Source organism: Enoplosus armatus, chromosome 2 (genome assembly GCF_043641665.1).
Source record: "Enoplosus armatus isolate fEnoArm2 chromosome 2, fEnoArm2.hap1, whole genome shotgun sequence".
Classification (NCBI taxonomy): domain Eukaryota; kingdom Metazoa; phylum Chordata; class Actinopteri; order Centrarchiformes; family Enoplosidae; genus Enoplosus; species Enoplosus armatus.
Genome location: NC_092181.1, coordinates 21,243,721 through 21,261,045, shown reverse-complemented (window position 1 = coordinate 21,261,045; position 17,325 = coordinate 21,243,721). Strand labels below are relative to the sequence as shown.

The 17,325-nt window shown below is 41.8% G+C and overlaps 1 protein-coding gene across 2 annotated transcripts in view; it reads right to left on the bottom strand.

Annotated features, from left to right (window-relative positions):
- Nucleotides 1–1,642: 1,642 nt before the first annotated feature.
- Nucleotides 1,643–17,325, bottom strand: part of tll1 (tolloid-like 1) — a 40,289-nt gene continuing 24,606 nt past the window's right edge. Inside the window, exons 13-22 of one of the 2 annotated variants that reach the window (XM_070915402.1) lie at nucleotides 16,811–17,006; nucleotides 16,485–16,610; nucleotides 15,156–15,316; nucleotides 14,866–15,046; nucleotides 13,814–13,936; nucleotides 9,583–9,708; nucleotides 6,365–6,492; nucleotides 3,023–3,236; nucleotides 2,469–2,719; nucleotides 1,643–1,777 (exon numbers count right to left, since the gene is read on the bottom strand). In XM_070915402.1, the coding sequence (XP_070771503.1) occupies nucleotides 1,643–1,777; nucleotides 2,469–2,719; nucleotides 3,023–3,236; nucleotides 6,365–6,492; nucleotides 9,583–9,708; nucleotides 13,814–13,936; nucleotides 14,866–15,046; nucleotides 15,156–15,316; nucleotides 16,485–16,610; nucleotides 16,811–17,006 (1,641 nt within the window). The remainder of the gene's footprint in view (nucleotides 1,778–2,468; nucleotides 2,720–3,022; nucleotides 3,237–6,364; nucleotides 6,493–9,582; nucleotides 9,709–13,813; nucleotides 13,937–14,865; nucleotides 15,047–15,155; nucleotides 15,317–16,484; nucleotides 16,611–16,810; nucleotides 17,007–17,325) is intronic. The other variant, XM_070915403.1, reaches the window with a different exon arrangement.

Here is a 17,325-nt window from a genome sequence, read left to right as displayed (position 1 = left end):
TATAAATCTCCTATAACACACACTTGCACGTTTGCATTTAACACAGAAATGATGCAGCCTGTGTGCACTTTGATATTCCTTCAACTCCGCGCTCCAAATATAGAGAAGGGGAAGTGTGTGTGTTCAGATATGTTTGGGAAAATGCACACGAACGAGGTGTGTATTTGTGGAAGTGCAAGCGTGTGTGTATGTATCTCTGAGAGCAGCTACAAAAATGACACACAAACACACATGCACCATTGACACTCTATCTCACACACAGACTACATTTCCCATGTTTTTTTTTTTTTGTTACAATAAAACCATTCAAGATCTCCAAACAAATGAAATACGCTGCCAAAAAACCTCAAAAACACTCCGCTGACACAAGACGCCCATGCAAGAGCATAGGAGCCACCTCCGACAGCATACATTTTGGTTCTAAGGCAATATTGTAGTTCCACAGGACTAGTGCTGTTGATGCAGTGAGCTGTCTGCACGCTGACTGTGTCTCCTATTGAAAACCTTTACTTCCACCTGCAGTCATCTGTCATTCAGTGTATTCTTATTTATAGCACCATGGGAATCTCTCCTTCAATCAGAATCGTGTCACTGCGAGAGACAGCTGTGAAAATATTCCCTTCCGATATCCACTGGAAAAAAAATTAAAAAAATGTTTTGGAGGGTGTGAGGTGGAAACTGGAAACACCCATGAATGAAAGTTTGTTACAAGATGGTGCAAACTCAAAGAAACAGCACACACAACATAATGCAAGGCTTAACATTAACATCACAGATCATTTGCAAATTCACCATTTGCATTTTAAAATTTTTTTTTCTCCATCCCACGACGGTCGTCTGCATAAGCTTTAAGCAAAAAGGGCAAAATGACGGCCTTGTGTTTTTTTGTTTTGTTCTTTTCTCTGTACACACACAGACACACATACAGTAAACACAATGGGTTTTACAATAAGACATGAAATAAAATCATCTGCAGCCGTTCTGAGCTGGGTTGAAGAGACCAGTTCCCAGGCATCAAAGGCAATAAAAATGTCCACTTAGAGTTTCCTCTCTGTTACTGTGGGTATGAGCAGCTGTCTGATCACAGTAAGTCGCACTGTTCAAGGAGTCAGAAAAGACCCACAACTCCCTTGTTGGATGCATTTTTCTTTTCGGGAGAAGCTCCTTAGTTCCTCAAGCATCCATAGTTTATTATTTTGAATATGACTCTAGTGTGTATATGTGTGTGTTTTGTACTCTTTTGTTTGCATTTATGCACCCATCAGTAAACTGATTGGGATCTTCAGCAGCCCTCTGTCCACGCTGAGGGTGGCTTGTAATGTCCAGTAATGAAAACCATCTCCTTCACAAAAATGGTTCCCTCGATCGTCAGCGTATTTCCCCTACAATTTGTCAAAGCTCGTGTTGACGTCTCGTTGTTTTTTCCCGTCTCATCTCAGAGTGCGATGACCCGTGTGGAGCCACAGCGGGAGACAAAAGTTCACCTAAGTATCGTCTTCCTCCCGTGGCTGGCCAACAGTCCACATCGGTCTGCGGGTCCGAGAAGAGGGGACAGAGTGTATTTTTCTTGTTGCCATGGTGAAGGTCAGGGTAACAGTGGCGGGGCTGCACAGAGGTCAGAGGTCACGGGCTGCGTGTGAGGTCATTTCCTGGTGTGAAGGCTCTCCTGGAACTTGGTGCTCGTGTAGCGGATGTGGAAGCCCTTCTTGCTGATTGTGTCATCGCTATGGAAACGGATCAGCATAGCGCCTCCGGGCGAGTAAATCCCTTCCCTCGGCTGAGGAGGGGAACATAGAGACACATGTGAAGCAGTTTCTCAGACATTTAGAGGTTCATATCACTGTTTTTTTTGCATAATTCAGACCAGATATACAATAATGCATTAACAAAATGAAATACCAAAAAAATAAAGTTATGATTAAATTAGGAAACACAGTATCTGTTTACGTGTACTATGATGGGTTACACAGCAACATTTTCATACCAAATTAAAATGAATGTAAACTATTCAAAAATGCAAAGTATACATGATTTGTAGTTAAAGATAAGACAGATGTTATTCAACATTTTTCTGACTGTCAACAAATAGCCCAAAACCAACAACGCATTGGTCTTTGTCTAAATACTTTGTGACTTCACTACCATGGGACAACAATGGAGCTCTGTAGCAAAGAGGAATTAGATGTTTCGTGCTTCAGTTCCACAAGCAAAAAAAACTTCAATCTCAATTCACTGTTGGTTTTGGTCTTCTCATGGGATTTGTTGACAATGAAAAGAAATATCAACAGACTTGTCCTTTAGGAAACTAGATCTTCCTACAAAATGTAAATTAACAAAAACTAACGGCTAAATACAAAATGCAAAAATGTATAGTATACATGAAGTAACATACGAAATGCTGGTGCAGTCCATTAACAGTCACATCAAAGATGTAAAATCAATTCTTTGAGGAGAATATAAAATCTTACCCCTGAACCGCAGAAGCGACCGAGTCGATGTGAGTTGGCGTCGTACCCGTTGTACAGCTCGATGTAGTCGTAACCACAGTCAGCTTCCTCCTCTACCTCAAAAGTGATGAAACTCAGTTCGATGCCATAGCCCTGTTCGGCCGTCAGCAGCCACTCGCAGTCGGTGTGACCCGGGTAATTATTGTCTCCAAACTGGGAGTGGGAGTAGAGGTTTTTCTGACGAGCTTCTGCTTTCAGACGACCTCCACACTCTGCAGAGACACAGGATGAGGAAAAGAGTGACATTTTAAACTGAACAACCAGGCATTTGGTAGATTTTGTCAGAAGTCAGATTTCATGAACGATCTCAATCGTGTGTGTTCTGCTGTGAACCACTAGAGGGAGATATTGCTCTTAAAAAAACTATTCAAACTTCAAAAAGATCCAAGCTGGTGACTGTGAGTGATGCTCTTTGCAGACAAAACTCACACACAGTGATGCACATACACACGTCAAGCGAGATATTATTGCAGACATACATAAACACTTAAATATGCTTCCACACAGACACACACCTGTGGAGTGTGTAGCTTGGAAGCCCTTCCTTTGTACTGAGGCGTCAGAAATGAAGCGGAGGTACATCTTGTTGCCGGTGGAGACCAGCTGCTCCGGGATCTTACTGCCACACAATCGACCCAAGATGGCTGCCGTGTCACTGTCCCCGTCAAAGGCCTCCAGATGGTCATATGCACACTCCTGATGCTGCTCGATCTCAAACTCATTGAAGGTCTGGAAAGGAAGAAGTAGAGAAACAGAGTGGGTGAGAGGCCGCTGAGTGAAATATGAGTGTTGAAAGTGTTGACCTTACTGTCCACATGTTTCTTTGTTAGAAAGTAGTTCCAGTAAAAACCTTTGAAGCTGAGAATAAATGGGACACTGTTTCTGGGAAGGCACATTGCTGTTGAGTTTTTCAAATGTCATTTTTCAATGCTTTGAGCGCCACAAATGAAACTGTGCACGTATGTACATCGTGAGTCTGAGAAAAAGATCTGGCTTTTTAGCTGCTAAATGTTCCTCTATGTTCACCAGTTTGTCACTTAGTTTGTCTGTCAGCCGAGAAGGTATTGTATAGTGAGTTTTTAAGAGCTTTTCATCTGGAAACATCTGTTTGTTGCAGGCAAAGAAAATGACGCAATCAGAACAGTGAAGTTACAGGACAGAAAACCATAAAGGTACATGTAGTCATGTGATCTATTGTCAATATAAAAACAATATATTATAGACATTTTAACCAAATTTCTGTCACCAGCAACTTAATGGACTGCTACAATATGAGATACTTTTGGAAGAGGTGGAGTGGAACCAAAGTAAAAAGATTTGCATGCATTTAAAGGTTCCATATTGTTGAAAGTGAGATTTCCATGTCTTTTTTTGTTATAAAGCAGGTCTAGGTGCTGTATAAATATTGTGAAACGCTCAGTCCACGGAGAAATGCACACAGCCCGTATTCAGACACTGTGCCTTTAAACGAGCCATCAGGGCTTCCGTAAGGTTGTGACGTCACCGCAGTCAGCCACGCCCCCAGCAGGTCAGGCTGGTGAACCTGCATGAAGGGCCAGTATAAGATAAATAAGGACTTTTTTGAGCTGTGAATCAGGCAAAGCTACTCTAGTGGAACCCCAGAATAAATATATATAGCTGAAATGAGCATAATATGGGACCTTTAATACTACAGAGCTGCCTCCCTCCCTGCCTACACATTGCTTCCACACTGATATGCATGCACACTGTCACGATTCATAATCTAATCAAGTCACCGTGAGCTGAGTCATAACACCTTGCAGGCCTTTCTCCCACACACAGTCACACACCTCTCTGATTGTCTCTCCGGGCCGTGCTCCATCGCACCACCTCGAACGCCACACCGCATTGTTTTTAACCAACCAGACGGAAGGAGAAAGGAGAGCGAAGGTGGGGCTGATGTGAGGATGCCGTTACTGAGAGGGGAAGTGTTTGATTCTGGGGTTGTGATGGCTTCCAGATGTTTCTAACTGTAGCTCGGGTGAGACGCCGGTTTGTGGATCTGTTTACTACTCCCAGGAGATTTCAGAGTGTGTGTGTGTGTGTGTGTGTGTGTGTGTGTGTGTGTGTGTGTGAAAGAGACAGAGAGTGAAGAAGCAATAACTGAATGACCTTCATGTCTATGCTCAGATTTCTGGTATCAAATTTATCCTGCTGTGATGTCATTACTGTGGATATACTGTGGAGAGCACCCCTGATAATCTCAACACACTAACAAAACGCACAAGAACACATTTCCCAAATTTTTTGCATATTTGTGTGTAAATCCCATGTAGTCACACATTCAAAACAGGTGCAAAAACTACTAAATGTGTTTTCGTAGCTGATGATGTAATTTCAGTTGCGTAAGCGGTGACATGAGATTATCAAAACTAAATGACAGTTGATGACAGTTTTGATAACATGCAGCGAGCTCAGCATGTGGCTGCAGAGTGGAAGTGAGGTGAGGAGCCAAATCCAAATACTTAGCAGGACCGCAGACTGTACTGTGTGTGTGTGTGTGTGTGTGTGTGTGTGTACTTGACTGTGTCTAGACCAGGAATGTGCATAGTGTAAAGACTGCACTGTGTTTGTGTGTGTGTGTGACACTATTTGCATGGCAACACGAGTGGACTTTAGGAGGATTATCTGAAGCACGCTGTGTGAATGTGAGCATGTGCGCTCCTGTACTTGTGCCTTTGTGAGGACCGATTTCAGTTTCAGGATCAAGATTTAAATGCATTTTAGATTAGTTCATTAATTGATTAGTCGACTGACAGTACATGAAAAAAGACGGAAAATGAAAAAAGTGATTACAAAATATGAAGGCAAGTATGCCAATAATGCAGCTTGCACCGCAGCTGGTTGTCTACGCGTAAGTGTTGGTAAAAAGCAAATGTATCACAAAATGTAGGGCTAGAGAGTGAGGACGTTTTGTCTGGTTCTCACTTCATCAAAGGGCTGTTTGATGGTTAACACTAGGTTTTAGCGTCAAGGTTAAACTTGTGATGTGTAGTTGTGATGATGAAGGTTAGGAATGGGGAAAGTTGTATGTCAATGAGGGTCCTCACAAGTATAGAAATACAAGCGTGTGTGTGTGTCTAGATCAGTCTATCACCTCGGCGCTGAGCATCTTCTGTGAAAGCACCGGAGTCAGGAGAAACTCCACTTGAATCAAAGCTAACGCTGTTAGCCAAACACCATCTGTCTGAGCTAACATACTGTCACAGAAGTTGAGATTATCCCCTCTCCTTTCTCTCTCTCTCTCTGTCTGTCTCTCTTCGGACAAATAATCAAGCAAATCAGACTAGGAACTTTTCAGCCTCGACTATCTTTAATCCATAATGCACACGGCTGAGCATAATGTGTCGGTTTATTCCTAAATACTTAAATCTGCAGTAACTCAAAAAATGTGGCCTATCTGTGGTGACACATAAATGCTTACATGCACAAACGCATGCATGTGTGTGCACATGCAGGCTAAAAGCACACGTATACACACACACACACACACACACACACACACACACACACAGAAAGACACAAGGACACAGATGGCCACTGCCCAAGGCCTCTTTCTAACGCATGAGCACACGCTTGCAGTTAGCCCGCATATACAAACGCGCTCTCTCTCCCCCCGTTCACATTTGGGTTTCATAAGTGGAACATGGGAAAGAGAGATCGTCGAGCAAGAAGGGGGGAGGGCTGCCTGAGGCTTTTACATACGATATGACCCCACAGATAGAATAATGTATTGTTATGAGGAAGGGAAGAAGGCCAATAATGCTTAAGGGTTTAAAGAGTGAAAGAGAAATCCTTCACAAGCCCCGAAATCTGCTGGATTTTAACACACTTACTATCTTGACTCGGTGTCCCGGCGTGGCTGTGATGTCCCAGGTGCACTCCTTACGGCTGGGATACTTGTCTGGCCAGTTAGGGCTGCTCAGGGTCCCACTGGGGCTGTGGATCTTATGCTCACACTCAGCTGGACACACACACACACACGCAAGCACACACATAAAGAGGAAGTTAAAATCATGGCTGCACAGGAAAAGGTCAGAGGAAATGGAAAGGGAACAGGAAGGAGAGAAACGAGAGAACCAAAAGTGAGAGAAAAGATTTCAAAGAAACACATCCTGATAACAAGTTCAGTGTGAATTTCACATGAGCACATGCACGCAACACAGTGCTACAGTAAGCCTTCTGTAGTTTGTCTGTAGTAGTCTGTAGTATAGCACACAAAGAACCAAGAGACAAAAATAGTAGTCATAGTAGCAGTAGTAATGTTATTTTTCTAGATGTAATCTGTATTTATAGACAGAAAGGCTAAATATCATAATATGGACCCAATGCAGAGAAAAGCTTTTGTGCTTATAGTGACATTCAGACTGTTTTTAAACATTCCTACAAAACACAGTACTCGTTGCAAACACTGCTATCTACAATCTAAGCCCTTGGTGAGTGTATGTTTAGGAAATGGATCCTAAATGCAGGCCACAGACTGCAAATTGTTAATGCATCCAGCAATTTGAATCAATTCCCATTTAGGATTCAGGATCCATTCTGGATGAGTTCAGCAACGACAGTCAAGTTAAAGGAAAACCCTGAATACAGTAATGGAGAAACATTATGAGTTCAGATGCTTCGATATTTTGTATGAGGGGACACTGAAGGATTTGAAGAGTGTGAAAATGATGTCAAGTCACCAGATCCCAACACAACTGAACACCACAACTCTGATTTGTACCTCTATTATGTTACAGAAACAGTTAATCAGTAGTCAGTTATTTTATTGGCTAACAGGGACAGTGTAGATTAATAAATATTGCTGTAAAGAGTTAGCAAAAACGCTACTGCTCAGTTATAGCTTTATTAGTTACTCCCAGACTGAGCACCAGCAACATAATTTGGAGAATCCACTAAAAAGAATTCCACTTTGAAATGCAATGTAATCCCTCAATGTAACGCAGCTTGGCGTCAGTTATCACTGATGGACAACTGACGAACTGTGACTTTAATAATATATTCATGACAACACATCAGCTATGGGCTAACATTGTAGCATGCTAACAACTGCGTAGCAACTCTTTGTGGTTGAAGTTGAACTCGATTGCTTTCCTCCTAGAGACTATATATCAGTTAGAAACGCCACCAAAAGTTATCCACGGCAGCCCTCATAGCCATCTCGGCATTTGTGTGTATGTGTGTGTGTATGTGTGTGTGTGTGTGTGTGTGTGTGTGAGTAACATGATTGCCATGGCTTAATGAAGGCGATGGGAGGCAGGAGGCATGCACAAGACAACAGGATGTATTCCAGAGTGACAGCTTTTATTTAGAGTCAGACAAACTGAACCCACGTACAGAATGAGATGGATGGATTTACATGTATTTATGTAAAGGAGAGTAAAGTTTCTAACAGACAAAGATTAAATACAGACGTCATATTCTACACACCCTATTGTTACAGAAGACCCTCACACCATGTGCAGTTAAAAAGTGTAGTTATGAACAGATTTAAGTACTAACAATAATTTGGGCTATAATTGTGTTGTCTGACATAGCAGCAAAAGCATCGTTTCACATTATCAAATTATTGTCTGTAACAGGAATAGTCATAGATTACAATGCTACAGCATCATAATATTACCTGTAATTAATTAATATCTCAACAGTTTAAATTTTTTAAATGTCATCCTTTCATGAAAAAGAATAAACGGGCTCCCTGAGAACATAAAGAATACTGATTTCAAGTGTTTTGTCTTTCTTTTCTTTTCCACTGTTGGTGTTACACAATTCTGGCAGGTGACTATCACTAAAAAAGGTGATGTTGTGTATTAATTCAACATGTTAACAGCACGTCACGCTATCCAAATGTCCATCTCCACATGTGGAAACTTTCACACGCACATACAGTCTGTATGTACATAACCACACACAGACACAAGCTGTGTGTGATGGGAATGTGGATTTGCATGACTCTGCAAGGTGACTGGGTCAAGCTGGTCTAATGCACACACACACACACACACACACACACACACACACACACACACACACACACACACACACACACACACACACACACACACACACACACACACACACACACACACACACAGGAAGACAGCGCGACATGTGAAGCTTTCAAGCTCCCAGATGTTTGAAACATGAGTGTTTTTATGAGCAGCGCAGGGAGCCTTTAGTGAGGTGTGTATGTGTGTATTGATGTGGTGTGTGTGTACATGTTCAAGAGTTCAACTTCAAAGAGTTGAGTATAATATGTCAATTCAACAGTTGTGTGCGTGTGTGTGCACATGGGAATGTGCAAACAGCTTTTTAATAAATAACGTTTTCTGTCAAACTGAAACCTTTTCCCCTCTCCGTGTGTCTGTTTCTCACACACAAACACAAACACACATCAAAGTGAACACAGTCTTAGTGACTTGCAGACAGAGCCAAGTCCAAGTCAAGTCTCAGATAGCAGAGCTATGGTGACTAGCAACCAGAGCTGTTCTTAAGTCTTTCGGGGCTAGTCCAGTTTGAGTCTCAAGTCATTTGAGACAAGTTCAAGTCAAGTCTCAAGATTTTACAAAGTCAGAGCTTGAGACTTCAATTCAATTTTATTCATATAGCTCCAAATCATAAAGTTACCTCAGGAAACTTTTCATATAGAGCACGTCTAGACCGTACTCTTTATAACATTTGACTTGAATGTTTTTAAGTTTCAAGTCAATCAAGTCTCACATCCCTCAAATCAAAGTCATGTCTCTAGTATTCACTTTTGAAGTTTAATGTGAAACGTGCCCACGTCTTACTGTAAGCCTCAAGTCTACAGCTCTGCTTGCAAGTGTGGAAAAGTATGTATGTAAAGAAAATACTACGTTTCCTCAAATGGAGAGGGCCAGTCTGCTGTCATGTGGAGTCTGATGTGGATAAACAGAGTAAGGGCTGTATGATGAACGATGACTGTTCTTCTGAATGAGCACATGCTTGTGTGAATGTGGCAGCACGTGCATGTGCACTCCAGTGTTTTTATGCCAGTGTGTGTGCTGATGTGAATGTACGTGGAACCCACCTTCCTTACAGTCATGTTTGTTCTCATGCAGTACAAAGCCATGGCGACACTGACAAACGTAAGAGCCCACTGTGTTGATGCACTCGTGCTGGCAGCCGCCGTTGTCCTTGCTGCACTCATCTTTGTCTGTGAGAGATACACATGCAACACATCACTCATGTGGAAACAGCAAAAGAGGCGGGGGTGGAGGGAAGCAAGAGGTCAAGCAGGGGAGAGGAGTGGAAGATGAGACCTTAAGGAAGGGGAGGAGGGTTTATGAAAAATAAAAAAAGATGATAACAAAAGAAGTGAGGGTCAGACAACAGGGAAAAGGCAGAGGTGGAGGAACAAACAGCGATATAAGGAGGAACAGATGGAAATCAAATTGAACTAGGACAGTAAGGTCAACAAAAAAACAAACAAGAGAAGGTGACAAATGGCAAATAAAGAGAAACATGAACATAAATATCCAGCAATCATGCAAGGCAAACATGGTGTACTGCAAGATACTGTTCATTATTCACCTGTCAAGTCAACGTGTTTATTACAGGGCTGAGAGTTAAAGCCAAGAGAGATGGTCAATTGACAGTGCACTAAACCCCTCACCCTCACCAGAGCTTGGCAGCTTTTTCTGGGCACAGCAGGCCCACAATTTTTTTTAGCTTTGCACAATGTGTTTGTCTGCTCTAACATAAGCTGCAAACGTTTGCATTTCCAGCTAACTAGCTTAATACATACAGCAGTAACCGAGCGTTACTTCCATTTCTACTGTGTATCTCACTGTTGCTAGCGATATAAGAACAAGAACAAGACATGTGGCTTTAGCCTCAGTCTTTTAGCATTATCACGCATGTAGTCATCAAGTACATATTTAGGGTCAGCTGGACACTTTTCAACCAACTCATGTTTAGTTGATGCTAAATGCTAATGCTAAGTTAATTAGCTAACTGTATAACTGTGATTTCAGCCAGAAAATGGTCAGTAAAAATTAAAAGCCTGCTTTTGTTTACCTCTGTGTGAAATCAGGGACCCATTGTTTCAAGAATTACTATGAATTTTGAGTGTTAAATCTGCTTCTGTTATCATCGTAAACTGTGTATATGTGCAGTGCTAGAATGGAAAGCTTGACAGGCATAGCAACAGTAACTGAGGGGGGTGGGGCTTAGCGAGGGTTGAATTAAATAGACCATGACAACTTTACATATCGTCTCCAGCCCAACAGTTTTGAAATACTAACATCTAAAGATATCCAAAAGAAAGGTTAGAGGAAAGGAAGGTATAATACAAGAAAGCATCAGCAAGTTAGCATTAAGGCATTGAGAAGAATAACCTACAACAGACAACAACAAAGGGTTAAGTTAGTTAGTGTGTCTCTGTGTGCCTTTGTGCTGCTCTTCGGGTTCATGATTATGGTTGCTCTGTGGTCAAACTCAGGCCTTGGCTCTGAAACTTCTCTGACCATAACAGCTGTTTTCAGATCAGCTGCGCTCTCCTCAGGGCCAGACCACCGCAGCTATATGATGATGATGTGTTTTCCCAGCCAACTGAAGAGAAACTGAACAAAATGTGAGGAGAGCTTCTGTCACTACGTTTGAATCTTCCTCGTGTCATACATTTGGAAAGATACTGGAGACCTACTTCTCTGTGACATGGTAGGATATGTGGGACATTAAGTTGTCATGGTGACGCCTAAATGTAGACCACAAATTCCCCCCATGAATAAATGTATTAGATTTTAGAGCACTTTGCTCCATAAATTTGCATACAAAGAAGAAGAACTGATTTTCTTGAAAGGACACTAATGCCTCACTGCTGTATATCTTACTTACAGAGTATTCATATTTATATTACTGTCTATACTGATATATAGTGTATACACCATATTCATATCATACCACCAGCTGTTTATTTCTTAATATAATGTCTCACTATTGCCATAACTTGTACTTATACCTGCACTATATACCTTGCCTTCTATAACTGCTGCACATGTTCACACTGTTCATACTGTCAATACTGTATACATGAAATCAACTATAACAATCTCTTTTTTTGCTAATTTATAACTCTCTTGGCTCAAATAACAACGTCATTAAAATAACTGGTTACAGTATAATGTATTAATGTATATTTATATGATGGTGATACAGTAAGGCAGGTGAACTGTTTTAGGATATAAATCAGAAAAATAAGAAAGAAGACGTCTTTTAAGCTTAAGATTAATAATTTACAGATACAGTTAAAGAGACCTTAAAAAAACAGTTCGACATTTCGGGGAAATGTGCCGAATTTGCTTTCTTGCCGAGAGTTCGATGAGAAGATCGATACTGTCTGAGAGTGGTATGGATCTTCTCAACTAACTTATCTATCGTATCTAACATATCTTTGCAAATTTGGGATCTCCGCAAGAATTCAAAATAAAGTTCTCTGTAAACTTGAACAATATTTGGCTGCACAGCAATGACTGACCCTGTGCAGGGTGCTAAAAGAGGCTAAAAGGTTTGAATATCTGAACCAACAAAACAGAGGTGTTTTTCTCGCTTCTTCATTTTCACTCCCTCATCCTTTAATTTGTGGCTTCTTCTAACCCACATGGCTTCTCCTCAGTATGGCTGGGTGATGACAAAGCCCTTTAGTGAAGCCGAACAATGCAGGAGCAGAGCGGCTCACAGGGTGGAGGTGGAAGGCGTGGGGAAGACTCGCTCTGTGTGGGGACGCCACGTTGACAACAGTGATGGTGTCAGAGACAGAAGCAGAGAGGTGGAGATTTACAGATGACCGCACAGAAAGACAGACCATGTACCGGGAGAGTGAGAGACAGATTCCTATAAAGAGATGTGAGATTAGACACAGACGCTGAGTCTCACCTCAACTCAAGAGCTTGTGAATCAAACTAGATCTGCTTTTAATGAAACCACTAAATCCTCCTCTCTCTCTCTCTCTCTCTCTCTCTTGCTGTGTGTGTGTGTGTGTGTGCGTGTTTGTCTGATGTGGTATTACGGTGCTATTGTGGGCTCAGTCTCACCCTATCACAGGCTAAGAAGCTTTGCAGTTGATGCTACACAGTGGTCATTGTGGCTTTCTTCAGGTCAAGCACACAATGTCACACACACACACACACACACACACACACACACACACACACACACACACACACACACACACACACACACACACACACACACACGGATTAGTAGTGTGTGGGAGGCTGAAGGGACCTCCCAAAAGCTGCTGGATCTTTGCCAACCAAAAGCTATCCCTGGAAGCTTCTGACAATAACAGAGCAACTCACTCAGCAACTTTTAACACACACACACACATACACACACACATCATCATCATCTGTATCTGGGTAAGCAATTTCTGCTCCACTGAGCATTTTAACTCCAGGTAGCAGGTAGCTGAATTTTGACTCATCCAGTTGACAGCTTTACATCCTCTGAAGGAGAAGGAAGCGGCCAAAACGTTACACTGAAGTTGCCTTTTTGATCAGTTTCGCCATTTCCCTTTTTTAGTTACTGTTAATGTTAGAGAAGAGAAATTTTCTCTTCAGGACAACTTCCTAAAATTGTTATTATCTAATGTTAACGTCCAACAAATTCATCCCTGCAAGAGCGAGTAGGGGATATTTGTTGTTTTTTCACTGGGGAATCATAGCTGCGTCCCAATTCCATACAACATACCAATTCTAACTTAATTTATTTTAATTAATTTTAATTTAAATAAATAGTGGGAAATTGTGACTTTTCCGGAACACATCAGACAAAAAATAAATTTCCAAATTTCAAACTGGCTTATAGCTTCCCAAAGTTGCAGTTTAGTGACGTGCACCAATGGACATCAATCAATAATTTCCTTTTACTACAAAACAGTACAGCACATGTACATGTGCATTGTGTACGTACTGCAAATAATAGGGCCATTTTCAAATGTAAAAACAAATCACAATATGGAAAATGTGTGCAAAATCATGTATATCATATAAAATAATCAAACTGATATTCAAAGCAATGAACTCAAAAGTCAATAAATGTTTTATATCGAAATTTTTTATCGAAGATATTGTATTTTCACACATCCCTAGTTGATAGTAATATTCGTATGCAACATGGAATTGGAACAAAGCACATGTTTCTCTCCTGAGGAGAATGGATTAAACAATGATCCACGGCATTACAACAGGATCCATCCATTCCCTCATCACACGGTAGACCAGAGCCAATCAGAGATCCCGACTGTGAGGTCATGTTACCTCTGACCTTTGGCGACGTTGCCAGCTTGTTGTTGACATGGCCACGAGTGGGAGAGCGGCCGCGCTTTAAGTCCTGGCATGACTCAAACACAATCATACGCTCCTGACACAGAGCCAGCCTGTCTGAGGGAGAGAGGGCAGAGCGCAGGGTGGGTGCAGGAAGCCCGAGAGCCGGTGGAGGCTCAGGAGACACGGCATGACAGACGGACACAACACATGAAGACAGGCAGAAAAACCGAGGGGTATGCACACACATATGGATATTTCCACAAATACTTGCAAGCAGACATACACACAAATTAACACGCAGTAGAGGTGGGCGGAGGACACAAAATCAGAAATAGAGACCCTGATTTCAGCTTCCTGATTTGCGTTCCATCTCCCAGCAGCAGTTGGCTTTAACTGTTTTTGATATCTAACCTTGACAATGATCTTTCCTTAACCTTAACTAAGTGTTTTAGTTGTCTAAACTTATCCATTTTAACTAAACAGTAGTCACTATGGATGGAAATTCTAGGTATAATTAATTAACACAATAAAATGTTGGCAATTCAAATTAAAAACTATTTTTTGGGGGGGGTGTTGTTATAGGGATGGAAATTGTAATAGAGATGGAAATTGTCTGCAGGTGAAAAACTGAAGCCGTGCAAACTGACTATTTGTCGCAGCTCAATGAAGACATCCTGTGGGCGAATGCTAGACACCAGTGAAGCACCAGTGAGATATTACAAAAATATCAATCAAAGTTTACAGTGCAGAACACAGCAGCTTAGATTTATGTCAGTTATAATGATTTCTTGTCGTGAGCCAGTTTCATACTGAAACTAAAGTATCCAAATATCCATATTAACTTCTCAAACCACTCCTGCCGCATAATTAACTTCATCACTGTCCATGAGTTTGTTCCAAACACTCATACTTTGACAAAGATATGGCAAAATACACTACTCTGCCCACCCCTGACACACACACACACACACACACACACACACACACACACACACACACACACACACACACACACACACACAGATGTAACATATGTGTCTTACCTGAGAAGAAGTGAGCCTTGAAGCCTTTCTTGGAGACGGTATTGTCAGACTTGAACTCAATCCTCATGTTGTTGTATTGAGAAGTGATGACCTCAGGGACCTCGGTGCCACAGTATTTACCGTGCAGCTTAGAGTCGGATGAAAGGCCGCTCCGCACCTCCACGTAGTCGTATTTACAAACCTAAACACACAAATAATTCTCTTGTAACACGCATCCACAAGGTCGCTACTATGGTTAGCATCTCCATTTTCCTATTATGAAGAGACAACACAAACACACACACATTCACCTCATTTCCCTCCAGCTCAAAGGCCTCAAACTGCATGGAGATGCGGTACTGAGTGGGAGCGACCACCTGCCACACACAGTTCTTGTTGGGTGGATACTCTTTAGGCCAACCAGGAGTGCTGATGGTCCCGTTCAACTTCGAGAGGAGGCCGCCACATGCCGCTGGAAACACAAAAACAATTCAGACACAGACACAGACACACATGCCTAGGAAATGATATATGTGTTTACACGTTTTACAAGCCACGAGGACAAAATTGCAAAGAAAAACTTGCAGTTTGATCTCACATAAGGGAGCGGGATTCCCCTGCCTCTGCCAAACCGCATTGTTTAGCAGGTGGTGGTGAATCTGGTCAATGCTTAGTCAGTTGTTTTTCAACAATTTAGGTTTTTTTGTAGTTGTGAATTATTGCGTTCCAGGCAAATCCACAATTTTCCCAACATGTAAAGAAACAGAGCTATCACGTTTCATGCAACGAGAAGGTTTTGTGCCACATTCTTCATGAACACATTTGTATCCTGCATTTATTTTAGTCAGGAGGGTAATATTTCCGATATGACGTAGTTATGGATGGAATGTGGACGACAAACAGGTCTGTTGTCTGCAGACTCTGCTTCTACTGATGATGCCATTGGGAATATTTGTCATAGAGGAACCAGATCCAGCTCAGGGAAATGTGTGTGTGTGTGTGTGTGTGTGTGTGTGAGAAAGTGGTCACTAGAAATGTTTGTCAATTTTGTGGGGAAGCAGATAACTCATGAGTCACTCACAAGACACCACACCACCTGTACAGCTCATCTATTATTGTTGTACTTGTTCAACTCCCTCATGTGACCGAGCATTTCTTCAACAATGCCTCCTTTTTGAGGTGGGCTTGGCAAAATTCCTTACAAAAATTTGTCAAAATGTCACTGTTTCTTCATCATTTTCCCACACATTAATTCACCAGGGATGCCAAAAAACTGCTCTTCAAAGAAATAGAGTGAAACCACAATTTGGATATTTCACTAGCAGAGCTTTTTCTCTGTCTGTCTCAGAAGTGGTTTGTTCAGTTGCTTCAGTATGTGGGTCATTACGGGTAGTTAATTTATTTCGGGATTAAAGGACCTTCACAGCATTTGTGGCATTGAAACAGGGAGGCATGTGGCTTTGTGTCAGAAAGATGTTTTTTCCTGTTGATGAAGGCTGTTCGGATGTTTTCTTTCTGACGAGTAAGACTCATATCCTTCAGAAACACACGGTGGCATACAAAGGAATGCACATACAAACATTAATTCAGCATTACACACACACACACACACACACACACACACACATATTTTCAGTTACCTTCACAGCTCTTCTTGTCAGGAGCTAGTTCATAGCCCGGGTCACAGGCACACTTGAAGCTGCCGAGAGTGTTTACACACCTCTGTTCACATCCACCATTGTCTGGCTTGGCACACTCGTCCTCCTCTGAAAAACACACACGTCAGAGGACATTTGCACACACATAAAGAATGCTTTAGTTAAAAAACACACACACACACACACACACACACACACACACACACACACACACACACACACACACACACACACACACACACACACACACACACACACACACACACACACACACAACCTCTCTTAATCTCACACATACACACACACACCTTTGAAAAAGTTAGCAGCAAAGCCGGCCTTGTTAACCGTCCCATCTGAGACAAACTTCATCCACAGTGTGTGTGAGGTGGAGCGCACATCCTCAGGTTTGTCGTAGCCACAGAATCGACCAATCAGAGGGCTCGTCTCCAGAGGGCCATCTCTGACCTCCAGGTAGTCATAAGCACAGCTGTCGTGCCTCTCAATCTACAAAAATATGCAGGTAAACAGTGAGATACACAACACAGCTGCGAATATCAACATCCATCCTGTCTCCATCAAATATCTCTGTGACGGTGACACGTTTAGTTTTTTGTGTAGCACAAGTTTCTTCCTGCTGCAGGTTTCTAAAGATTGTAACTGTTCATTTATCAAGCGTAACAAGGCAACTGCAAAACCTCTTAAAGGAAAATTTCATCTTTATACAAGCTGGGTCTTATTTTTATAGTTCTAGCCATCACTCATATTTGGTTCAAACATTTTAATCAGCAAACTAATAATAATAAATAATAAGGTAATTCCACTG